The sequence below is a fragment of the Ovis aries genome, chromosome 11 (genome assembly GCF_016772045.2).
Source record: "Ovis aries strain OAR_USU_Benz2616 breed Rambouillet chromosome 11, ARS-UI_Ramb_v3.0, whole genome shotgun sequence".
Classification (NCBI taxonomy): Eukaryota; Metazoa; Chordata; class Mammalia; order Artiodactyla; family Bovidae; genus Ovis; species Ovis aries.
The window spans coordinates 37,343,375-37,369,172 of NC_056064.1; the positions used below are offsets into that span (position 1 = coordinate 37,343,375).

A 25,798-nucleotide genomic window follows, 5' to 3' on the forward strand; every position below is an offset into this window, starting at 1 on the left:
CTAGAGCAAGTAAAGGATCCGAAAACACAGGACTGGTCCTTCAGGACACGAGGGTTCTCAACCTGTTGCTTATATTTGAGTCTACTTACAACTTAGTTTAATAAGAACCTCTTCATTTAAACAAGCCTGGATTCTGCATTCTTACTGGAAGCAGAAGCACATTTCTGGCAGAGAATGAACAACTGGTTACCATCCTTGTAACAGGAATCTTTCAACAGTAACAACTGCACACTCAATGTTTCCCTAAGCATTCTTTCTCTTGGCACCCCTCTGAACTAGGGATGAAATCCCAATAATTGACTCTATAATCCCTAAATTCGGAGAAGGCTGATATTCTTAGTTTGAAAAGACTGCTGACCAAGATTGGAAGGGGTTACAGGATAGAAAGTAGAATGACTCATGAGCACCTACTTTAGGCCAGGAACCTAGAACTAACTCCAGATGGCTTCACTCTCTTTGGGTCTCAGTGACTCAAATGCATCAGGTTCCTTTTGGTTCTGAATGCTATGACAGATGCGGACGTCACCCTTGTCGGGGGGTTTAAATGGTCTGTTATAAGGTCTCTGGAGCTAGCAGCAGGGGCTCTGTTGTTACCTGCATAGTCTGGCCTTGAAGGTGCAGGCGATCTTTGCAGGCCACCTCATAGAAGTCATAATACTCTAGGAAGGACTTCTCCATCACCCCTCTGGAAAGCAGAGAAGTTTAAGTTAGGCACAAGAGGGGAAGGCACCACCACTTCACCATCTAACTTTAATGCCAAATTAAGCAGCTAGAGTTCCCATGACCAGATTTGGTTTCCTGTGAAAATCTTTGAATGGAAAAGAGAGATTATTTTCCACTGACTGCTCATGGTTTATTTTCCTTAGATTTTAAGGATTTTAAAATGGGAGTGACTTTCAATACTGATCACCTGAACCCCAACTTCAACTCATGACTTGCCCGATCGTTTTCCAGAGGCCATCCCTAATCCCAAACCTTATTCAAAATTCTGCTAGGTACACCTGAAACATTGTACATGAACCCTATATCAACTTAAAAAAAAGAAAAGTAGCCCCTTCAAATCTTAGAAAAGTTTGTTTCATTAACTGTTTATTCATCTAGTTTTAACACCTAGAAGTCGACATAAGAAATGGGTTTATTATGGAGTGCTCTACACCTCATTTGGCTCTGTAACAGTCACATGTCTTTAATATGTCCAGGTCCTTATCAAACAAGGGCTCCCTGAGGGCATGGACTACATCTTTCCAGTCAGGCCTGGCACTCTCCCAAAACTGAGAGGCTCCTTGAACTTCCTCTTAAGATAACCCTTTGGTCACTTGCTCTTTAAAGGCATGAACCACATCTTTCCTTTTTACCTCCCTCTGGTGCCCAACACTGGACTTTGCCCCAAAGATATGAACAAGCTAAATCTCCAAAAGGAATATCAAGTATCAAGTGGGCTCTCTTTACACATACCTTAAGGGTTCAGGGCAGGGACACTTTCCTTCCATCATATCACAGACTGCCACTCTGATGGTCTCATGCCGAATACATTCATTGTAATTTTTGCTGTCTCCTGGATGTCTCTCCTATAATGTGACAGATAGCACAGTATCCAAGTATAAAAATCAGGTAAAAAGAAAACCCAATGGGAAGAGACTTTAGATTAGTATATGGTATATGAACCAAGCAAATTAACTATGAGGATACCTTTCCCACTATATGGCAGACATGAAGAGCAACTAAGTACTTGAGACCACTCACCTCTCCCCGTGCATACCAACACCCATCCTCTGCTATGGATCATTTGACTATAAGCAGCAAACCAGATGCATCAAACTTCCCTACGCTTGAAACGAACAGCTTTGCAGAGAGGATTAAGTGGGAAATAACCATATGTAAGAATAATGGTGGGACAAAAAGTTATAAATGATGCTAGGAGTCTCAACCTGAAAAACCTATAGACAGCAGGATGCTTCCTGGTTAACTCCTTTACATGCCTGTTGGTGCCACCATCACTGAATCAACTGTTATCTATCAGACGTAGAACTCGAAATTTTCAAAAGAAAAACTCCAAACTTGGTTGAGAGAGCTGACAGAAAATGCGAGAGCATGGTGTCCCAACCTTTACCTTTAACTCTTCCCTTGTTGCCCCCTCCTACCACCATCAATCAATGAGAGCCTTGGCCCTGATCTAAACATAAAAGGAACAGGAAAGATAAACGTGCTTGCAGCCTACCATCTCAGTTCCCAATGTGCATCAGAGCAAAATCACAAGGGCAATGCGGGATACTGTGAACTTTTTGAGGGAAACAAGAGTATTCAACACTTGTGCAAACTCCATGCTGTTACCACGAGGTAGCAGTTCAGTTTTAATACTGACCTGTATTACATTCCTGTTGATGACATACTGTTTTGTGAAGCTGGATTTTCAGTCTCTACTTTGATAAATATCAAGTACCATAAGAAGACAGGAAAGACAGAAATGAGGGTGGTGGCTCTGATCTGTTTCCATGAGTTTAAAAGTTGTGCGGCACTCAACAGGTGCACACATCCTATTATTAAGTCACTGCAGTCACCTGAGAAGGAAGTAAGTGATTTGGACCTAACTACTTAACAAATGGAAGAGTCTGGCGTTTCTGCCTGGGAAACTGAAAAACCACCAAGACAAGAGGGTTCGGTGAACCAAGAATGTTTGGTAGACTTAAGAATAAAAGTCACATGTCTTGAAAGTGACATGGGCTTCCTAATGGCGCTAGTGGTAAAGAACCTGCCTGCCAATGCAGGAGAAATAAGAGATGCAGGTTTGATCCCTGGGTTGGGAAGATCCCCTGGAGGAGGGCACAGCAACCCACTCCAGTCTTGCCTAGAGAATCCCATGAACAGAGGAGCCTGGCAGGCTACAGTCCATAGGGCTGCAAAGAGTTGGACACAACTGAAGCGACTTAGTACACAAGACAATATGTAAAAATAAGCTCCCTGGTTAGCCAATGAGGTCTATTTCCATTTCCACTACTCCTGAAATTGCATTCACTGTATGTTTGAAAGGATGGCTTAGGGAATAATTTCTGTTCATTCTTAATGGGTATTTCCCTTTGTTTAGGCCTGCAAGGAATCACCAACGTTAACATTATCTCAAATAGTTTCAAAATGAACTAAGCTGTTTTAATCACCTAAACTGAATTATTATCCTTTGAGATATCAGTGGAATTCTCTTCCTGTGCTCACGAGTAACCCTGGAAGGGTCTCTGGAACAATGTAAAACTTTGGGCTCCTGGGACTACATCCTGATCTGGTGTCCTTGTGAAAGTTAACTAACTTCTCTGAGTCACAATTACCTCAGCTGAAAGTGGGGATAACATTTATTTTGCGGAGACAGTATGAAGATTAAATGAGAAGTTGCATATAAATGTTTGGCAGCGGCATACGGTATCCCCTTGGAAAACATGAGTTTCCTCCACTTTCCTTTGGCAGCACTGACTAAAATACTCTTGCTCTAGCCAACAACTGCTCCTTTGGCTCTGTAGGTAACAGTACTTCAGGACTCCAGAAGAAAGTCTGGCTCAGCAGCAGTCACTTGGGAGCACCTTAAAGGGATACTGGAGAATGAAGGCATACAGAGGAACACACTCGCTGCAACCTTCCAAATAAGACGCGGAAATCAATTTCCAAATGACTCCACTGACTTCCACATGGTAGATTAATCCAAGTCAATGGAAATAACTTGATGATGTTATTGTAATTTAGTAAGAAAAAAAATTCATTAAGACACACACATGCCAGTTCCAACAGGGACAAGTGTAATATACTGGACTGAGCCAGGTCAAAAATGAAACAAAAACCCTCAAGCAGATCTTTCAGATCTCTTAAAACTCGATATTCAATATTTTACACTGCAGAGCTGGGCCCACGTGGCCTTACCTGCTCAAAGCCAGGTTCGTTGTGATAGGGGTTCTCGGTCATCAGGGACTGGATGGAGATGAGCACAGAAGAGATGCTCTGGGCTGGGCTCCAGGCAGGGCCGGTCCACGTACTGCAAAACACAGCAGAGGGGAGGGAAGCACGTGAGGCAGAGAGAGACGGGGAAAGGCCACACAGAAAGACCAGTGTACAAGTACCCTGGGGCCTGGCAGCACCATCGTAAGTGACTCACTTTCTCTTTCACTATGAATACTCTGGAATTTCCCAGCCTCCATCTCCTCTCATTCACCAGAAATCAGTCAACTGACTAATCCTCTTATCAAGTGGCACAAAAGAGGGTAAAGCAAGCATGGTAACTTTGAAGGGATTTTCTTAGGGCTAGGAGAGAAACAGCAGACAGGGGAGGTTCCCTTCATCAAAATGAAAGAAATAAGGTAAGAAAACAACTCCAACGACAGTCTAAATGTTAACCTCTATGGATCTCAAAGGGCTTGCTTATTTATTTATGGGTGGTGATGGAGTCAGAGAGGAGGGAAGTTGAGCACAGAGGCAGAGAAGGGAGTGAAGCCATCTGGTTAGATACAGGCCACGTGGTGGGACTGATGATTGGGGATCCAGTCTCTATCAAGCCCCCAAAGACGGCCAAATTCTCTGAAGACTACATAACTCTGACAAAGGACAGAAAGGAAACAAAGGGCATTCCGAGAACGTGGAGGATTTGAAAGTAAATAACATCTTCAACAACAGAGAAACACCAAAATTACTGCTCTTTCATAAACCTGATGGAATGCTGGGAGAAGCAGGGAAGCTTGGACATAAAGACATTTATGTTTTAGTTCAATTAATAGAAGAGATGGCACCTGAGCTGGAAGCTGAACACAACCTAAAACAGTATTGGCTTGTTCAAGTTAACTGGCCACTTCCTTCTCCCTGCTCGTCTTGAGAAAAGGCCAGTAAGTGATGAGGAATAACAACTTCCTCAGAGCTCACTCTTCAGTGCCTCTCAACTTCTCTTCTCAGCTCTGCTCCCCCAGGAACCCCAGACATCACACTCTTAGAAGCTTCTAGTATGTGGGAATTAAAGTCAACAGGGTAAACTTTCAATGTCTTTTGTAAGTCAGCCCAATATTTTTTATAGTTAAGGAGGAAAGGGATGACGGTGATAAAGTGAATGGACAACTAAGTATGCATAGGAATATTCTCCTCTGACTCTCGATGGCAATTTCCCATTTCAGAGTAGCTTCTTTTCCTTTCCACCCAGTACTTATGTCACTTGTACTCCACACCATCTTACTTCCCCTGTTTCTACCGTGAGCTGATGTTTGCTCAAAATAGTTTTATACTGGCCTAATGAAGGAAAACTTAATACAAAAACACGTTCAAGAACGGCTTCCATACAAAGCAACAACTAAATCTCCTTACCACTATGGGACACACATATCACCATCTTCCCAGCACAGACAATTCTCTAACCTAATGAGATAAGAGGACTTCTTTAAAGACAATCTCCTTTAAAGGACTTTCTCACTGCCACAATCATGCAACATATTCCTACATTTGAGAGAAATGGGGATGAGGAGAAGTTTGTTTCAGCTGCCGTTTCCCTACACAAACCTAAAAAGTACTGGACTGGACAGGAAGAAAGAGAACAGTACCACCAGTCTGGGCAACTTTCTTAACTTCAGTTTTTACTTGTTCTCCGACTCAGGGAAATTCAGATCACACTAAAAAGACCAATCCAGAATATGCTAGAAGATATTTTCTTTCTGAATTAACCCCCAAAGGTGGTTAAAAGGGAATGGATGAGAACTACATGAAGCAAAACCTTGGCATCACCTAGAAACAAAAATGAACTTGAAATTTGTTTCATATCTGATATGATTTCCAATCTAACATTTTTCATTCAGTTGTTAAAATATTTAATCATCACCACCACCACTTCCTCCAAAGCCACTCACGATAAACTCAGAAATAAGACATTCACACCCTTGAATGGCACAGGATCTGCAGCCTTTCTCAACCTGCTCAGCAAAGAATTAAGCCCTGATGCCCTAAGGTAGTGGTTCTCCAACAGTCTGCACCAGAATCACCTGGAGAGCCTGTAAGACACATTGCTGGCCCTACCCTCAGAGCTTTTGATATAGTAAGTCTCGGGTGGGGCCCAGATTCTGTATGGCTATAAATTCCCAGGTGTTACTGCTGCTCCGGGTGAACCACTTCACTAAGGCATCCAGTGTACATCATAAATTCTGTTTTTTGCATCTAGAATGATACTAATCAAGTACCATCCAGGGTAGAATTGAGGAAACAGTCATTCCAATTATTTTCCATGTTCTGTGATTCAGATGAGAAACCCTGGTTGATAAAGGCTGGCCTTGAGTAGTATTTGCTGACAACCAACTTGGCCACTTAGGAGTCTCCTCTTACCCTAGAATACTCAAGCAGACTTTCCCATTGCGGTAGAAGTTGGGGTTAAACCTCACTGTGTTATTGCCCGTTGTCATCAGTTTGACCCGAGGTGGGTGGATGGGATAGTCGGGCGGACACCGAAACACGAACAGGAAGAAACCCCCTTCATAAGGAGTGTCAAATGGGCCTGTGATCAATGCATGAATCTGCAAAATAAAACCCCATCTCAAAATTGTGAGGTGATGTCCCATCCCAAACCCTCCTGACTTCCACTTGCTACCCACACCAGAAGCAGGACCTTCATCTGAATCCATATTCCATATCCTCACCATGCAGAATCAATGGCCTGTGCTCACTCACAGTAATATTTTTGGAATTTTAAGAACCCCCACTACAGTGGAGTGGCATCTTACTCAGGGGTTACATTCTAAAGTTAGAGCCCAGGGTGAACATTCGATCTAGCCAAAAATCACCCTTGAGTGTCCCTTAAGGTATGTTTTCCGTTTGGACTTTGCTGATCAGCATTTTATGTAACAAATGAATAGAACACCAACGTACAAAATATAACACACACCTGTAAAATATTATCCTAGCAATGTTTAATTTTAAGAAATCAATACTTTTTTTTAAACTGAGTACGAATATTTGGATTTGCCTAGGTCAAACATGTGTACGATGCAACTCCACCCTCCAGTTATGTAGCACAAAGGGGAGGTAGATGAACAGAAAAGAGGAAAGGGGTCGGAGGCCACAACCACAGTGCCAATCACAGGGCAGAGCTGAGGTTTGTGCTGGGGGCCTCTGGTATTTGTTTCCTCTGCAAAGGATCAAACCTACTGTAGAGGATGTGGCTCAGGCAGCATCCAGCTGTGTGAAAGATACAAAGAAAAATGGGGAAACTCAGGGTCCACTCGGAGCCACAGACTATCCCCAGAACTTTCCCCAACACCGTAGGTTAAATAATAAAAATCAGCACTTAGAACTAAATTCTCTTCCTCCAGCTGTGATTATCAAACAAGATTTCTCTTCTCCAAGGGAGGAAAACCTTAACTGACTCAGTTATATTTCTTCATCTGCAAAGGCTCCTAGGCACTTAAGTCTGCTCAGAATTTAAACAGCAAGAGGAAAAAGAACCTGCAATCCAATGCCTCCATTTATAGTCCCCACCTTGTCCTGGTGGCATCCTTTGTTATCTTTTAGCCTTCAGTTCTTTGGAATAGCAAGCTCAAATGGTATCAACATGACATCAACTCTGGGATGCCAGGGACTAGTGTATAACACTGATACTTAACTAAGGACAAGATGTCCCAGGAAAAAATTTCCAACCACATAAAAAGGAAAATCTCAATTTAAAGGGAAACCTATTTAAAACAAAAGAGACACACAAAAAATACCAAATCTGAATTTTTACTGTAAGAAATATGATATGAGGAATTTTCATTTAAACAACACAAGATTCAGGTAATCCAATTTCTTCCTAATATCAGTTTAAGTGAAAATTCATCTCTAAGGTAGAGTAATCAGTGACAGGAAGTCTAGGTATCTATGCCAGAGGAATTTAAGCTTTCTCTGTGTTTGTGTGTGGACAAGACAGGAATGGTCTTTGGGGTGGAAGGGATATTCAAAGATCAGTAAGGACAGGAGCCTAAGCAAGGCCCTGCAACTACAAACACTGCTCACTCAAGCTTCCCCATCCCCAACCATCTTTTCATCTGATTTAGAGCACCACACTTAAAGGTCAAGAATGGCAGGATAGGGGAAGAGTTGGGTAGTACAATAGGATGTCCATATAATTTATTATCCAAACTGGAGCATTTTTGAGGGAAAGAGAGCCCTATTAATAGTTAGGCTTGGACAACAGGCATAAACTGGGATTTTCCAAGCCAACTAGAACCTTTGGCACCCCCAAAACAAATAACCTGTTCAAGGCTCTGCTCCACCTCACTGTGTCACCTTGGGCAAGCCACTTACTCTCTTGCAATTTTGATTTATTTACTTATATAATCAAAGATGTGAACTGGATAATATCTTTTAGGCTCTTCCAACTTTATGACCCCAATTTCCCCAAACCCCACCAAGGTACATACCTTTGTCATGTCAACAGTATCAGGTACAACGAACATTCCTGGAGGAGGCTCCTTATAAATGGACATGATATCCCTGTATAACACCAAGAGGAAGTGGAAGGGAGTGAGGGAGAGGAGAAAAAAGGGAATCCCTTGAGCAGGATAGTTGTCACCTCAGTGAGGCCAGGGTTTGAAAAGGTGGTGCTTGGTATCACAAATGTCTGCACTGTCTTGTTGGCTGAGAAATCTCAGCTGAGGGAGTACTTGTCAGGCAAGCAGAGAGCAAATTATTATCAAAGGGGCATTGTTTCCTCAGGGGAAGGGTAGTGGCGGGGGGGGGGGGGGGGGGGAATCAGAGATCCCAATGGCATTAGATGTCACCCTGGAAAAGCCACATCCCATTTACTCTCACTTCCTCCCACATGGCACTTCATTCACTCCCCACCTCCGAGATTCCCAGGTACTACTCCTGAATGCTAAATGAAGACTTTTCAGTTACTAGGAAGGCTTAATTCCATTAAAAATCCAATTCTATAAACCACACAGTAGATCGTTGTTGGCATGTGGATTATATGAAGCAAGTGAACTAACAGGGAGCAATAACAGCCTTCTTGACCAGGAGACTAATAGGGTACAAATGTCCTCAGGCTGGGGAAGGGATCCTCTGAAATTGCTGAGAATTGCACATGTGGAAGAGGTCATGTAACCATTACTATATAAGATGAGAAAACTTCTAGGTCATAGCTCATGAACTAGAACGGATCAGTTGTGAGCAAGGGTCTACAGAAGAATGTTCTAGTTGGAAAGTTTAGGGACTTGCTCTTGAAATGAGTTTGAGCAAGCTCCTGGAGTTGGTGATGGACAGGGAAGCCTGGTGTGCTGCAGTTCATGGGGTCGCAAAGAGTTAGGACACGAGTGAGTGACTGGACTGAACTGAACTGAGGGTACATAGGGGACATTAAAAAGTGCAAATAAGCAACAGAGTAAAGGAAGTATTGGCAGAACTGAGAGGTATGTTAGGACTGGAAGGCTGAAAATGGCCAAAGGACTACAAGAGTTGAGGAGTGCTGAATTTAACTTAGCAGTGGCAACCTCGATGGAGTCGGCAAACTGTGTCAGGCACTGAGCCAGGTACTTTACACACAGTATGCTGTTTAATTTTCAGAACAATCAGTAGGTAGAAACATCTGAAGGAACTTGGAGTGTGGGGAATGTGATTACCCAGATGAGGATGACTGTGATGGGGGCATGGGGAGAGAATCTGGTTGTCAGCAAACAGGTTTCAGGACTGACAGTAGCTAAAAAGCATTCCCTTTTCCTCTGTGATAGGTACTATACGCTAAGCAATTTCGCAAAAACACTATCTATTAAATGATATGATCTAAGACCGGTCACCCAAGAAATAAGCACAGAAGGGACCTGGACCTTTGTTCCTATATTTGAACTGGGTATATTGGCTTCAGAAAGTAAATCACATGACTCAGGGGAAAGACTACAGAAAACAAAGTCTTGAGTGGGATATTACAAGCAAAAGTGAGACTAGGGGTGGGGGCTGAGTGTGAAGGAAGCTTGAGTTCCTGGAACAGGTGTGAGAACAGACAGTTTTGCGATTCTAGAAAAGTGGTTCAAGGGAAGGCTGCTGGCATATGGCGGAAGAGACCTAGACTTGGGGAAGGGTCTCTGAGGAGGGGGTTTGAGGAGGCCGGGAATAAAAAGCCAGACTGGTCTGGAGTCTCAGCCCGGGCAAAGCAAGCTGTGTATTACAAACGGGGCTCGGGAGGAGACGACGCAGGGGACCGCTGGGTGGGGCCTCCCGGCAGCATCTAGCAAAGCTGGGGTGGGGAAGAGGGGACTGAGGCGGTGCAGAGGGCGGGAGGGGGTGTTACTGAAGCGCGAAAGGGTCGGGTTTCGGGCGGGAGGTCGGGTGGTGTGGGGGAGGGTGTCCGGACTGGAGACCAAGGGCTCAAGAGAGGTTACTGAGGGGCGGGGTCGGACCTGGACAGCCTAGGAGGGGCTTGGTGCTTGTGGGGCGGGGGGAAAGAGGACTTGGATCCCGAAGCTCCAGGTAAGCAAGACGTGGGCCTTGGAGTTGGGCCACCGCGAGGGCAGCGCGGAGGCAGCGGGGGTTGGGGAGGTGGTAGTGGGAAAAGGTAGGGGGGGCGGGGAAGGTCGAGTCCCGGAGCTCGGGGCTGGGGGAGGAAAAACCCCGGCTCACCGCTTGATCCGGAGTAGACACTGCGGCGCGGTTCGCTCGCCGTCCCAGTCGGAGCTGAGTGTGGGGTCCCAGTGGCTAAGGAGCGCGGCCCCGTGGGCAGCGGCCGAGGGCGGGAGCCCCGGCAGCGGAGCCAGGCCGCTCCCCGGCCCCCCGGCCCCGCCCGCTGCCGCCGCCGCCGCCCACACATCCGGCAGGAAAGGCGGCCCGAACCCGCCGCCGCTGCCGCTAACACCGACAACACCGGTAACGCCGCTTGCCCCAGGGCCCGCCGCCCCGGCGCCTGCTGTCGCCGTCGCCGCCTCTTCAGTCGGACTCTCCGCCATCGCTCCTTCGCTTCCGGGACTGCTAGGCAGCACGTCCGCCGACCAGAGCGGCCGCTGCTCCCTCCCGTGCCTGCACCACCGAGAGCCGGGCCAGAGTGTCCCCACCCTCCGCTTCCCCGGGCCGGGCGGCGCTGGCTCCGCCCGCCCCCTCCCAGAGCAGCGAGAAGCGCTCTGCAAGAGCGTCCACCCACAGTCCTCCAGAGAGGGTGGGGGTCGGAGCTCACCGGGCAAGAGTGTGTACTGGGCCTGCGCGGATCCCGCGTTTTGGGAGAGAGGGTCCTGAGGCTGGTTGGAACTCTTAGGTGTGGTTGGGTGCCCAACTCCAAGGAATATTTTGTTTTCAAGCGTTGAAAGGGAAAGAGAGGAGGACCATTGACCACATTTAGGAACGCGACCCTCAGACCTGCGCAAGGGGGAGGACTGAGGCTCCAGCTTCTTTGTGGGGAGGCCCTGAATAGAGGAGTTGACTCGCTTAGGGCCCTTCCTGTCCGAAACTGTGATTTATTTTTCCTGCACCCTCACTCACGGAGGGCAGGCTGCCATTGCCCCCTGCCTGCAACACAAGCAAGAGGAAGGAAGGAAGGAATCAGAAATTGCTAGTGGGAAAACTACCTCGTTTTAGATTTTATTCGATGTATATTTATGAAGGGCCTGCTAAATGCCAGGCACTTTTGCTAGGCGTTGCCATAGGGATATTGAAACAGACCTAGAGAAGCTTGATTAAAAAAAAAAAAAATCAAGCCTCCTGACTCCACGCTCAGCATTTCTTCCCACAAATCTTTGAATATGCAGGACTCAAGGGGATGTGAGTTTAAATCCTGGAAAGATTTCTCAGGGCTTTATTGAGATATGTAAGCTGAAAAAACACTACGGGCTAAGGAACACAAGCTATCAAGGAAAAAAAGTCTTCCCTTTTCTTCCTAGCAAGAGTACAGGATCATAATCTAGCACTCCCAGTGGGGCCTGGGGCAGCACTGAGTAACCATACTGATATTTCTGCAGGAAAGCATATGAATATTCATACTAGTTGGGTAATTTATGAATATTCATACTAAAACAAATAGCTTTACTTTATATTCTTGCCGCCAAATTTGTTCGTAAAAAGGAAGTCCTGTCTTCACTGTTTTGTGAATTTTCCGACAAGGGACTGTGGAGCTGAATGATAATAGCCAGCATTTATTGGGAATTAAAATATTGTGTTAACATTTATTGAGTAAAGAAAAAAAGAAAAAAAAACATTTATTGAGTGCCTAATAGTGGAAACAGTGTCAGACTTTATTTTGGGGGGCTCCAAAATCACTGCAGATGGTGATTGCAGCCATGAAATTAAAAGACGCTTACTCCGTGGAAGAAAAGTTAGGACCAACCTAGATAGCATATTCAAAAGCAGAGATATTACTTTGCCAACAAAGGTCCGTCTAGTCAAGGCTATGGTTTTTCCTGTGGTCATGTATGGATGTAAGAGTTGGACTGTGAAGAAAGCTGAGTGCTGAAGAATTGATGCTTTTGAACTGTGGCGTTGGAGGAGACTTGAGAGTCCCTTGGACTGCAAGGAAATCCAACCAGTCCATTCTAAAGGAGATCGGCTCTGGGTGTTCATTGGAAGGACTGATGCTGAAGCTGAAACTCCAGTACTTTGGCCACCTCATGCGAAGAGTTGACTCATTGGAAGAGACTCTGATGCTGGGAGGGATTGGGGGCAGGAGGAGAAGGGGACGACAGAGGATGAGATGGCTGGATGGCATCACCGACTCAATGGACGTGAGTGTGAGTGAACTCTGGGAGATGGTGATGGACAGGGAGGCCTGGCGTGCTGCAATTCATGGGGTCGCAAAGAGTCGGACATGACTGAGCAACTGAACTGAACTGAACTGAATATGTGCCAAGGGCTCTATATATTTTGTCTTGTTTATTCCTTTCAACAAACTTGTGAAGTGAGTATTGTTATTAGTCCCTTCTGATAGGTGGCATATTGTTACAGCTTGGAACTCTCTGACACTATCATATTATACCTTGTACTAATTATGGTACATAAAAGTACAACTAATTTGATACCTATTGCTTCCTACTCTCCACCCCTGTATCTTGGGACTTTAGATCATGTATTATCTATGAATCTAGCAGGGACCCTGTCATAAACTTAGGTACTTAACATGAAGCAAAATGAATTGATATGCTATACAGATTTCATGTTTTGTTGGTATAGTGTTTTACCTCTCTATATTAAAAATGCCCAAATATCTGTGAAAGGATTCTCAAGAAACTGGTAACAGTGGTTGCCTCTTGATGGTTTGGTTGCAACATACATACATAGGTACACACACATATTCACACACTTGTACCTTTTATATGTGCTGTGCATCTATTGCCTATTCAAAGTATACATTTCATTTGTTTTTCAAGGATTCCAGAATTTTTCTTGGTTATTAGTTACTTAGTAAGATGATCAAAAGTCAACTCACAGGGTAAAACCTCACACAAAGAAAAACACTACATAGCTTCTCCAGGGCTACAGACTGCAGAGACCCATGGGTGAGATTCTCTTCCCTCCCACCCTCAGGGAGTCCCTCAGTGAGTCTCTTCCTTATTACTGGGACATTGTTTTCAAGTATAAGGTCCATCAGCAATGGGACAATCAGAAAACACAGCCTTAGAGAATGAGGTTCAACCTTTGATCTGCAGCACTCTGCAAATATCCTCTCTGAGCCAATTTCTGCATCCATAGAATGGTGATAAATTATTACCTTTCAGGGTTTTTCTGAAGATTAAGTGTGGCACTTTTAGATGTGTTTTGCAAAGTGGTAAGCATTGTAAAGCGTCTGCCTCCAATGAGGGAGACCTGGGTTTGATCCCTGGGTCGGGAAGATCCCCTGGAGAAGGAAATGGCAACCCACTCCAGTATTCTTGCCTGGAGAATCCCATGGACGGAGGAGCCTGGTAGGCTACAGTCCATGGGGTCGCAAAGAGTCGGACACGACTGAGAGACTTCACCTTCAAGCATTGTCTAAATAGTTGGCACTTCACTTGCCCATGTACCTTTTCTGAGCCTGTGCTCATAATTTTCTTTACCTGGAATACTCTTTCCGTTCATTAGGGAAAATCCTAGTTATTTAAACTCTCTATGCGTCTATTCCTCATCCTAATATTCCTAATATTAATATTCCTAATATTGATAAAGTAATAGCAGTTATAAAGAAGAGATAATGTGATAGTGAATGTACACAATACCTGGCCAGAGTAAGTGTTCAGTAATTATTAATTCTTATTGTTCTTACTCATTGTCAAGGCTGGCTGTAATATTACTTTCTCTGCCAAGCGTTAACACCTCCAGGCATATTATTAATATTATTACTAATTAGCCATTTAAAATGATTCCATCCTCTGAAGTAACTCAGATTTTTGTTATAGCTGCTGCTGCTGCTAAGTCGCTTCAGTCATGTCGGACTCTGTGTGACCCCATAGACGGCAGCCCACCAGGCTCCCCCGTCCCTGGGATTCTCCAGGCAAGAACACTGGAGTGGGTTGCCATTTCCTTCTCCAATGTGTGAAAGTGAAAAGTGAAAGTGAAGTCGCTCAGTCGTGTCCGACTCTTAGCGATCCCATGGACTGCAGCCTACAAGGCTCCTCCACCCATGGGATTTTCCAGGTGAGAGTACTGGAGCGGGGTGCCATTGCCTTGTCTTTTGTTATAGCACATCCTGCTTTTTATTTTAGTGGTTTTGTTACTCATCTGTCCATACATTCTCTGGGATATAAGCATGGAGTAACCTTCATCTTCAGGACTTGACAGTCTGTGTGATTATTGAAGAAATGATGAACAGAATGGAAATTAAGACATGGTAGCCAGTTGCCCTTCCCCTTACCATGGATCTTTAAGATTTCACTTCCTTTTCCTCAGAAATGCCTGTTTTCTTTCCAAAGGGCTGGCCAGCCTTGTACAAAGAATCAACTCGAGGCCTGAAGGGCTGCAACTGCTTAAAGGACCAGCTCACTAACTCCCAAGGGAACTCCAGATGGCCTATAAACTGGGAAGAAGGACCAGGGAGAGGCTAGCAGGACTTTGTGAACTGGCATTTCTTGGTCACGTGCTACTTTTTTCAAGGCAATACCTGGCGCTTTTCCCTGGCAGCTTGACCAGAGGGCAAGAGTGGTTTTTGGAGCCAGTCCCATGGCCTCTGGGGATAGATGACACAACCAAGCAGTCTCCCTGGGAGAACTGGGAGATGGGAACTTGGATCCAAGCCTCTTTCCTCCCCAGCACACTGGACTGCACTGAGCCATCTCTTAGTGCAGCAGTTTGGTAGCACCTTACTCATGGCAACCTGGCAAGCACACTTCCCCAGGACAGAGGCCAGCAAGTACCCTGGAGTTCAGGTCACCGCTGTGCCTCGACCCTCTCTATATCGATACATCGTGAAGGTGGTCCTTCCCCAAGATCCTGTGTCCCACTGCTGTCGGGAGTGCCTCTCCTCCCCAGTGCCTAGCCTTTTGTCTTGGGGTGCCGGGAACAGATGAAGAACTCCCACCCAGGTTGTAAATTGGGGATAAATGGAAAAATCAGAACTTGGACTGGGTATCTGGAGACTTCTGATTATAAGTAATAATAGCTAAATTAAAAAAATTTAAGAATATATGTATTGTTATTACATATATCAATACATCTTTATATTACATATATTAATGCTATACATGTATATTAAAAATCTGTACATGTATATATTACATGTATTATCATTTGCATATGTGAGTGAATGATAGTTGCTCGGTCATGTCCAACTCTTTGTGACCCCATGGACTATAGCCTGCCAGGGTTACTATTTCCTTCTGCAAAAGGTCGTATTTTTGACATCTTAATAAAGGTCTTTGTAAGATTCCTTCTAGAGGCCAGTGTTAGTCACTCAGTCCTGCTCGACTCTTTTTGACCCCATGGTCTGTCCATGGAATTCCCCAGGCAAGTGGGATTGCCTGGGTTGCCATTCCCTTCTCCAGGGAATCTTCCCAACCCTGGGATTGAACCCAGGTCTCCTGCATTGCAGGCAGATTCTCTGCCATCTGAGCTACCAGGGAAACCCAATATTTCCCTGTATTATCTTACTTTGTTGTCACAACCACCGTGAATTGATCTCATCCCCATTTTAGAGCTGAGAAAATCAAGGCTCAGGAGAGAAAATTAACTTCATAGGAAATGGCAGGGCTGAGATTTGCACTCCCTTGTAACTCACAAGTCCATGCTCTTTGCCACCATGCTTAAGGCCGTGGTTACTCAATGTCGTTATTCCTCTGAGAGTATAATGAAACAAAGGACCCTCTCCCAAGAACAATGTACCCTTGTCTCCACTCAAATATTTTGCAGTAAGCAAAATGATCCCACCCATGAGCCATAGACCTTAAAGAACCTCAATGGTCATGGACTATTTGCCTGACTCAGGCTAGGAACACATTCTCTCTTGACTCTGAGGTTCCATGGGCTCACGAACCACATTCCCAATCCTGCTGTTTTTTGGATCTGAAACCCCAGCAGTTTCAAAGCTGATTGGAACCCATGATGCCACTTGGGAAAATAAAGGTTTGCGGAACTTCACAGGAAGGAAAAGGCAACCATCTTCCCTAAGGGCTGCTCCTGGCCCAAGGGTGCCAGCCTGACATCCCAAAAGGTTACCATATTCCATTTGCACAATAGCATTACCAGTTGATCAGTTGCTCTCTTGATGATACCTGAGCTACCACTTCAACCTCAGTCTGGTTCCTTCTCTTTGGCCCTGAAATTCCTGGGCTCTGCTTTAGGTTCTATCACTGGGTTGCTGTGGACAATCTTGAGTTACATAAGGGGGAGAGGCTATGAGGACAAGCAGCAGATTATGGTAGACCAATAGTTCTCAACTGAGAGTGATTTTGTCCCCTAACTAGAAGACATTTGTCAATATCTGACATTTCACAGTTGGCTGTCATAATCGGGGAAGGGATGGTTGTCACTGGCATCTAGTGGGTAGAGACTAAGGATGTTGCTAAACATCTTCATACAATGAATTATCTGACCTCCAATGTGCCAGGTGAGCAAACCTCTGGGAGAAGACCATGATTATTGAATGTGAGGTGGTCTAGGATTGAAACCGTTGGCCTGCTATATGACCTTGAGCATGTCACTGACCTTAGATGACTCAGCACAGTGATTAGGATACAGGTTCTGGAGTTTGAATGACCAGCTGAATGACCTTCATAGGATTCCTTACCTCTGTGCCTCCCTCATTTTCCTTACCAATAGAGCAACTTATTTCCTAGGGATGTTAAGGTTATTAATTGAAAATACTTATCATCATGCCTGTCATGCTATGTCCAACCTAGAAAGCATATTGAAAAGCAGACATTACTTTGCCAACAAAGGTCCATCTAGTCAAAGCTATGGTTTTTCCAGTAGTCATGTATGGATGTGAGAGGTGGACTATAAAGAAAGTGCCAAAGAATTGATGCTTTTGAACTGTGGTGTTGGAAAAGACTCTTAAGAGTCCCCCGGACTGCAAGGAGATCAAACCAGTCAATCTCAAAGGAAATCAGTCCTGAATACTCATTGGAAGGACTGATGCTGAAGATGATGCTCGAATACTTTGGCCACCTGATGTGAAGAACTGACTCCTTGGAAAAGACCCTGCTGCTGGGAAGGACTGAAGACAGAAGGGGACGACAGTGGATGAAATGGTTGGATGACATCACCAACTCGATGGATGAGTTTGAGCAAGCTCTGGGAGTTGGTGGACAGGGAAGCCTGGCGTGCTTCAGTCCATGGGGTTGCAGGGTCAAGACACAAGTGAGCGACTGAACTGATGCCTGTCATGAAGCTTCCCTGATGGCTCAGATGGTAAAGAATCTGCCTGCGATGCAAGAGACCCAAATTTGATCCCTGGGTGGGGAAGATCCCCTGGAGAAGGAAATGGCGACTCACTCTAGTATTCTTGCCTGGAGAATTCCATGGGCAGAGGAACCTGGTGGGGCTACAGTCCATGGAGTCATAAAGTTGGACATGACTGAGCAACACACACACACATATGCCTGTCATGCAAGTGCCCAAATGTTAGCTGGTTTTATTACAACCAACACTTGCCTCCTTGCTTTCCCTCTTCTTCAGCACATGGCTTGTCTACCCACAGAGCTGATAATTTGTGGCATTGTTCAGTATTGTTTCCACTCTGTTGATTTTCAGCGTTCCCCCAAACTCCTAGGAGAATGCTTAACACCTAAATACCTGCATGACTGTATTTAAATTGCATGTAAATTGAATTCATTCTTATTGACTCACATTTTTTTCTGTGTTTTAACCTTTGCTAGCTGCCCTTCAGCTGGAAGGTGTTAATTACTGTTTCTAGTTCACAGTTTTACAGTATATTTAAGTACCGCTTTCAAAAAGTGAGTCTCTTTTTGAGGCAGGTCATGTCTACCAGCACCCTTGAGTTCATTCTGTGGATATATCAGCTTAGCTTTCTTTTACCTGGGTCATAAGTCCACTTTGGCCAAGTGTGGGACACTGGCTGAGCAGAGACTGAGACCACAGGAAGATACTGTGAGGAGCTCTGAAAGCAGTTTGCTCACCCACGCACTCAGTTCAGTCGCTCAGTCATGTCCAACTCTGCGACCCCATGGACTGCAACAAGCCAGGCTTCCCTGTCCATCACCAACTCCCGGAGCCTGCTCACCCCGCACTGGCTTCTTTTCATCTCTAGCAGAGCTAAGATTTTAAATTCTCCAGGAACACAGACCATGTCCCTTATCAGCTTTATTCAAGAACATTTAGGCACTCTAAGTGTTCTAATTGAGAATGGCAATGAAACTTACAGTGGAGCCAAATGCTGGCAGATGGAGGCCCACCTCTAACGTGCTATTCAATGTCTTTAGGACAGTTTCCCTGTCTGTGCCACCTTAATTGTGTGGCCAAAATGAAAACAGATGGGACAACACAGCAGATAAAGGCTTAGGCTGGCCTGAGGGGGGAATCCCTAATTCTGCCACTTACCAGCTCTGAGATGAGGAACAAGTTATTTTGTTTCCCTACGCCTCAGTTCCCTCATTTGCAAAACAGGTATAATCACTGCACTTATAATTCATAGGGTTGCTGGGGTAAGAAATGCAAAACACTCTATAAAGAGCTTGGTGCAAATTAAGCCCCTCAAAAATGTTACATGTTATTACACTAAATTTGAAAAAAGCACCAATCATCATTAGACAAATCCATGTTCTCTCCTTTGGGAGATGTTATTACAGTCATGGCAGTGCTACTTCTCAGCCCTGAGGAGTTTTAATCTCCAGTGGCTGCCCTAATCCTACTTCCTTGTCTCACCTTGCTATTAATATATGAAGGCCCTCCCCAAGGGCAAAGGACTGAGGCACTGGCATATGAGTTTAGAGAAACATTGTGTTTAATGGTAAAGGTTAGCACACTCCAGCACCGGGCATGGCCTGGAGTCGAAGCAGCAGGGGTGGGGAGGTGACTTCCACGGAGCCTCACATGGCGAAGAGGATGAGGAAGGCGACCATCAAACAGAAGAGCCCCATAGCCTCAGACAGGGCAAAGCCCAGAATGGCATAGGAGAAGAGCTGCTGCTTCAGAGACGGGTTCCTGTGAAGGCACAGAGACAGGGAAAGAAAAGGGTGAGGGCATGGATCATGGGTGGTGGTGGAAGACTCAAGTAGTTTAGGTGAATGGCGGGTGCTAAATGGGAGAGGGCCCAGCTTGCATATATCCTGGGGACTGGACAGGCAAGCAGAGTATCAACATGGTAAGTTTTAAGGGAGCCAAGTTGGAAACATTTAAATTCTGCGAAAATAGGATGTAGATGAAATCAACACAAAGCTAGAAGGATCTTTTGCTGAAGGTGGAATTTACAGTAGGAGATGCTCTAGACCACCCTGGACCTTACCTGGCATAGCCAATGATCAAGCTGCCAAACACTGTTCCAATACCAGCCCCTGAACCTGCCACACCAACTGTGGCAGCCCCAGCGCCAATAAACTTGGCCGCTGTGTCAATGTCCCGGGAGACAACACTGGTCTGGAATTCCCGCCGAGCCACCTGCAGTGGGCCACTGCTGTAGGAAGGCTAGAAGGAGGGGGAGAGAGAGGGAAAGTAGGGAAGGAGAGAGGAGATAGTGAGGCTCAAGGACAGGTGGCTGACCCCGCCCCTTACTCCACCCACCTGAGCTCAGAAATTGTTGGAAGGCTGCTTAGCAAGTACAGAATGCTCAGACTGCAGGGTGTGATTAGAATTAGTCTTACGGTCCATTTCCAGACAGGGCTAGGGAAATTTCATGAAAACACAATTTCAGTTTTCCAAGTCTCACATATAATACTCACTTTGTGGGTACTTAAAACTATTAAAGCACCCCAGATTTTCTGACTGTCTTCCCACTTTGCCTTAGAGGCAACTGCACACACTTAAAGGAACCTAGTCTGGGAACATTCTTAAGAGGGCCCATTCTCCTTTACCTGTACAGATGGGATCTCTGGCCTACTCAGGAAGGAGGCAGACACAGGCCTAATCAGACCCCTGGTACAAGAACGGATCTATAAAATCAGAAACACACATTCCTCCAAATCAGGCAAGAAGACAAAAGAGAAAACCCCTCTAACCGCTGAGCTTCTGTCAAAAAAGATTACAAATATTATAAATAAAACAAGTCCAAGGTATTTCAAGGTCAATCAATGCATTATTGTTTCTATCAGACATGGCTGTACCAGAGACCCTGGTGCAGTCAGCAGTGGCAATCTTTCCATTTAAAACTGAGTAACAAAGTTCACTTCTATGGGCACAGTATCCCAGAATGCAAAAAAAACCCAAAAAACCACCAACATCAGATCAAGCACAGGAAGGGTTTGCATCCAGACCACCAAAGGAATCAGAAGGGGGAAAATCTTATTTTGCTAAAAATGTAGTCACTGTTACACACCCTGAATGGAGTGGGCCAGTAAGCCCGGTAAGGCTCCTGAAACAGTCACCTAAGCAGAGACTCCTGTAACAAAGCTTTCTTGAGCTATTTTAAGAAATATAATGTGGCAGTTCTCAAACTTGGTTGAACATTATAATCACCTCAGTTCTAAAAAAAATACAGATGCATGGATTTCATCCCCATAGGGTGCAGCCTGGGCATCAAGATTTTTTAAAGCTCCCCATATGATTCCAACGTGCAGCCAAGGTTGAGAATCACTGTTTCAGAGGGCAGTCTTGCTGTGGCCAAGCTAGACTAGGGGTACACGTCAGATCCAGATTCTGACCACATTCCAAAGCCAAGATAGCTTGGTTTACATGCACAAATAATCAGGGTTTAACTGCATCCATCTTACTGCCTCGCTAAAGGAGCAACATCATCAGGATGCAAGCTCCTCTCGGTTCATTCATTAAACACGATGGCTCGCACACCTGGTGCTACAGAGCACCCAGGAGCCGCAGCTTACCAGAGCAGGAGAAATGAGTAGTGCCCCGGTGGTCTGCATTTTTTTTTCAGTCTGCAGAGGGAAAAAAAAAAAAAAATCCATTGACAGCCCAGTTGTTTGCTTACAGTTGCGACCTTCGGTCGTCCCCTTCACCCCGCCCGTCCTCCCTGGACCACGCTCTTCCTCGAACCATGCCCCAGCCGAGAAGAACATTAGAGGTCAGAGGGACAGCGCAAACTCCCGTTCCACCACTTTCAGCGCGACAGGTCTGTAAAGAAAGGTCATGGAGATTGGAAGTAAAAGAAGGCCCGAGGCCAGCAGGGAAATGATGCTCAAAGAGGATGATCTCCGGGATAGACTGGGGAGGCAGGAATTAGACAGATGCCGTTCAGGGTCCTGCCCATTTCAAACAGCAGTCCACCGCCCGCCTCAGCTGGGACAGTTATCGCTCATTACCGTTGGTAATTAAGATTAATTGTTAAGGTTACAGATACCCATCGCTTTCCCCGGCCCTACGGACAAATGCCCCTCCATACAACCCAGCCACATCCTTGCCGATTGCTGGCTTTCGGCTTCAAGTCACCTGTACTCCCACTGCCCCGGCTGCCCCTGCTCAGACCACAGCGCTCGCCCGGCTCAAGGTGACTGACTCACGTCCCGGCTTTAGCTCTAGGACTCGGCACACTGCTCCCGGACCCACGTGTCCCGGGGTTCCCCAACTCTCATTGGCCGCAATCCCCCCGAGTCTCCATTGGTTAACATCCTCTAGTCCTCCTTTCTTATTGGTCTTGCGGAACTTCTTTCTCTCTCTCCACAGGAGCTTCGTGGCAGTTCCCGCCTCCATGTGGGCAAAGGCGGGGTTTTCCTTTGAGATCTGGCTTCCGATTGGCCGATTTCTGAAGTGCTCGACCATAGAGTCTGCTGGACCAAGAGGTTCCATAACCTTCCCCACAAAATGGCGGCCAAGGTGGAAAGCTGAAGAAAAAGGCATGGGAGAGAGACCGGACGGCTTACGCAGACAGACACATGACCTTGGACCTTAGCCTTCATTCGAGCACTCGGGCCCTGAGGCGCGTTGTCTTTTGGGATTTGTAGTCGCTTCAGAGGCCCCAAAGGTGGTTGAGATCCCGCGAGACTCCCAGGCTGGGCGAGCCAACGCCTTTGCAGCAATTCCCGCCCTCAAGATTTGTGGGCGGCTTGCTTCCGCAACGAAGCATAAATGCCGGCTGCCTACTCGCTCATGGGCTGGCGCAGGTTTGTGGACCACTGCCAGCGTTGAGCAGTCATGGACTAGCAACTAGTTGTTTGTTTAAAGTATTTTCGTATTGTAACAACAACATTACAAGGATAAAACACTTAACATGCTGACGGGAAAACGATGGGAACAGGCAGAAAGAAATATAAATTGAAGGAAAAGTATCTTCAGTTAAACTATACAAAGAAATAGAAGTTTAAATGCAACTTTTCTCACTAATCAAAAGTGCAGAGTTCTTTTTACTAATGTGAGCCAGGTACTTGTGTACTTGCTGGTGAAAATATGAATTAGAACATTTCTTGAAAGCTGTTTGGCTATATTTGTTGACAGACTTTGAATGGTCCATCTTAGACCTAGAAATTCTCGAGGAATTGAGAGCCTTTAAACTCTCCATCCCTTTACCCAGGAATATTACTCAGAAATCTATCTTGAAGGACAAAATCAGAAATGCAAAGATTCTCTTCAAAGGATGAAGAATTTATTGAAATTGGAAACAAGTAAATGGTTAAATAAATTGCCATATTTTCACTTGATGAAATAAGCAGATATCTTAAATTATGTTTCTTTCTTTTCCTTTCAGTTTAATAAAAATTTATTTAGAATTCCTGGGATGGGGGACTTCCCTGGCCATCTAGTGACTAAGATTCTTTGCTCCCAATGTGGGGGGGGCTCAGGTTCCATCCCTGGTCCAGGATCCAGATCCTGCATCCTGTAAAAAGATCAAAGATCCTGTGTGCCACAACTGAGACCTGGAACAGCCAAACAAACAAACAAAAAATCCTAGGATAGTGGTTGTGGGCACCCATCCTCAAGAGGAGTGAGCACTAGGAAATCACGGAGAAATCACACAGTCCCAACATCCCTGGCCCACGTAAGGAGGAAAAGTTGTTTCCCTGAAAATGAGTCAGCCCTCATTCATCCAAGAAGGACTGGGAGGACAGATGCTAGGGGAGCCATCAAATGTTGCCAGGGGGAAGGAGGGGGGTGTGCTGGACCCCAAACTGTCTCCTCAAAAATCGGAGGCAAAACAGATCCACTTCTCTGGGGGCCAAGTTCTAGGTAACCAGCCTCATTTCTTACCCTTGATGTCACTTCCCTGGGTGAAATTTCCATGGTGTAAGTTCAGCACAAGGTTGTCAGCAGTGAGTTAAGTATGATAGTGTGAGGGCAGAAAAACAAACAGTTACATGCATTCAGAGTTAAGAGCTGCTGCTGCTGCTGCTAAGTCGCTTCAGTCGTGTCTGACTCTTTACGACCCCATAGACGGCAGCCCACCCGGCTGCCCCGTCCCTGGGATTCTCCAGGCAAGAACACTGGAGTGGGTTGCCATTTCCTTCTCCAATACATGAAAGTGAAAAGTGAAAGTGAAGTTGCTCAGTCGTGTCTGACTCTTAGCGACCTCACGGACTGCAACCTACCAGGCTCCTCCATCCATGGGGTTTTCCAGGCAAGAGTACTGGAGTGGGTTGCCAAAACTAGGAGTGTTCAGGCCTGCTCTCTGTTCTCTTTATTTTTTTTGTTCTCAGGAAAGGGAAAGAAAGAAATTCATTCCTCTTTTTTTTTCCACTGCAACACTCTACTTTCCCAGCCTTCCTCTGGGCTCTCAGATCCAGGGTTGCATTAAGATAGCTCCTCACCAGCTCTACTTTGGGTCCTCTGTGAACCCTCCCTGTGGGCAGCTGCCAGGAAGAAGAAGGCAGCATCAGAAATTGAGGCAAAAAAATAAAAATAAAAAAATAAAAGAAATTGAGGCAAGTCCAGTAAAATCATGTTTCTGGTTTTACATTTTATATTGAGAAAATCTATATGATGTAAGACAAATTTTAAGGATGTACATGCAGAGTTGTATAGCATTGTGAAGAAAAACAAGAAAAAGATTAAAAAGAAAAGAAAACAATATTAATAGTTGTTTCTGGATGGTGTAATAAAGTTGATTTATAGTTTTATGAGTTCAGTTCAGTCATTCAGTCATGTCTGACTCTCTGCGACCCCATGGACTGCAGCATGCCAAGCCTCCCTGTCTATCACCAGCTCCCGGAGATTACCCAGACTCATGTCCATTGAGTCAGTGATGCCATTCAACCATTTCATCCTGTCATCCCCTTCTCCTCTCACCGTCAATCTTTCCCAGCATCAAGGTCTTTTCAAATGAATCAGTTCTTCACATCAGGTGGCCAAAGTATTGGAGTTTCAGCTTCACCATCAGTCCTTCCAATGAACACTCAGGACTGATCTCCTTTAGGATAGGTTGGATCTCCTTGCAGTCCAAAGTGCTCTCAAAATTCTCCAACACCACAGTTCAAAAGCATCAGTTCTTCGGCGCTCAGCTTTCTTTATAGTCCACCTCTCACATCCATACATGACTACTGGAAAAACCATAGCCTTGACTAGATGGACCTTTGTTGGCAAAGTAATGTCTCCGCTTTTTAATATGCTGTCTAGGTTGGTCATAACTTTCCTTCCAAAGAGCAAGTGTCTTTTAATTTCATGGCTGCAGTCACCATCTGCAGTGATTTTGGAACCCAGGTAAATAAAGTCTGTCACTGATTCCACTGTTTCCCCATCTATTTGCCATGAAGTGATGGGACCAGATGTCATGATCTTAGTTTTCTGATTGTTGAGTTTTAAGCCAACTTTTTCACTCTCCTCTTTCACTTTCATCAAGATGTTCTTTAGTCCTTCTTCACTTTCTGCCATAAGGATAGTGTCATCTGCATATCTGAGATTATTGATATTTCTCTCAGAAATCTTGATTCCAGCTTGTGCTTCATCCAGCCCAGCATTTCTCATGATGTACTCTGCATATAAGCTAAATAAGCAGGGTGACAATACACAGCCTTGACGTACTCCTTTTTCTATTTGGAACTAGTCTGTTGTTCCATGTTCAGTTCTAACTGTTGTTTCCTGACCTGCATACAGATTTCTCAAGAGGCAGATCAGGTGGTCTGGTATTCCCATCTCTTTCAGAACTTTCCACAGTTTATTGTGATCCACACAGTCAAAGGCTTTGGCATAGTCAATAAAGCAGAAATAGATGTTTTTCTGGAACTCTCTGGCTTTTTGATGATCCAGCAGGTGTTGGCAATTTGATTGTATGTATTAACAATTATGCCAGTCCAGATAGTCAGAACTTTGGACTCTTAGAAAAAATATTTTAAGATTGAGATTTGAGATTTAAGATATCTTGCCGGAATGGTACAATGGAAAGAATATG

General features: G+C 45.2%; 2 protein-coding genes and 1 long non-coding RNA gene across 6 annotated transcripts in view; 1 reads left to right on the forward strand and 2 right to left on the reverse strand.

Annotated features, from left to right (window-relative positions):
• UBE2Z (ubiquitin conjugating enzyme E2 Z) overlaps window positions 1-11,010 on the reverse strand; it is an 18,441-nt gene extending 7,431 nt beyond the window's left edge. Inside the window, exons 1-7 of one of the 2 annotated variants that reach the window (XM_042255858.2) lie at window positions 10,591-11,010; window positions 8,397-8,469; window positions 6,328-6,515; window positions 3,901-4,012; window positions 1,456-1,568; window positions 595-685; window positions 90-164 (exon numbers count right to left, since the gene is read on the reverse strand). In XM_042255858.2, coding sequence (XP_042111792.1) covers window positions 117-164; window positions 595-685; window positions 1,456-1,568; window positions 3,901-4,012; window positions 6,328-6,515; window positions 8,397-8,469; window positions 10,591-10,913 — 948 coding nt within the window. In that variant the 5' untranslated portion in view covers window positions 10,914-11,010 and the 3' untranslated portion in view covers window positions 90-116. The remainder of the gene's footprint in view (window positions 1-89; window positions 165-594; window positions 686-1,455; window positions 1,569-3,900; window positions 4,013-6,327; window positions 6,516-8,396; window positions 8,470-10,590) is intronic. The other variant, XM_027974675.3, reaches the window with a different exon arrangement.
• Window positions 10,361-15,787, forward strand: LOC121820602 (uncharacterized). Its single transcript, XR_006061194.2, has 2 exons — window positions 10,361-10,440; window positions 14,835-15,787. It is a non-coding gene; the product is annotated as an uncharacterized LOC121820602 (long non-coding RNA).
• Window positions 15,788-19,296: 3,509 nt separating this feature from the next.
• On the reverse strand, window positions 19,297-21,972 carry ATP5MC1 (ATP synthase membrane subunit c locus 1). 3 transcript variants are annotated; one of them, XM_012185112.4, is made up of 5 exons: window positions 21,885-21,972; window positions 21,351-21,401; window positions 20,385-20,462; window positions 19,820-19,998; window positions 19,297-19,518 (listed from the first exon to the last, which is right to left on the reverse strand). In XM_012185112.4, exons 2-5 carry the CDS (start codon window positions 21,387-21,389, stop codon window positions 19,404-19,406), a joined length of 411 nt encoding a protein of 136 aa, XP_012040502.1. In that variant the 5' UTR covers window positions 21,390-21,401; window positions 21,885-21,972; the 3' UTR covers window positions 19,297-19,403.
• Between the last annotated feature and the right edge of the window lie 3,826 nt (window positions 21,973-25,798).

What these genes read in the sequence shown, in the direction of transcription:
- ATP5MC1 (XM_060394704.1), bottom strand. An exon ending in TACTCATTTCTCCTGCTCTG is followed by an intron (nt 20,463 to 21,350) that starts GTAAGCTGCGGC and finishes CTGATTTTATAG; the next exon opens with ATCCGTTCTTGTACCAGGGG. An exon ending in TTGATCATTGGCTATGCCAG is followed by an intron (nt 19,519 to 19,819) that starts GTAAGGTCCAGG and finishes GTGCCTTCACAG; the next exon opens with GAACCCGTCTCTGAAGCAGC.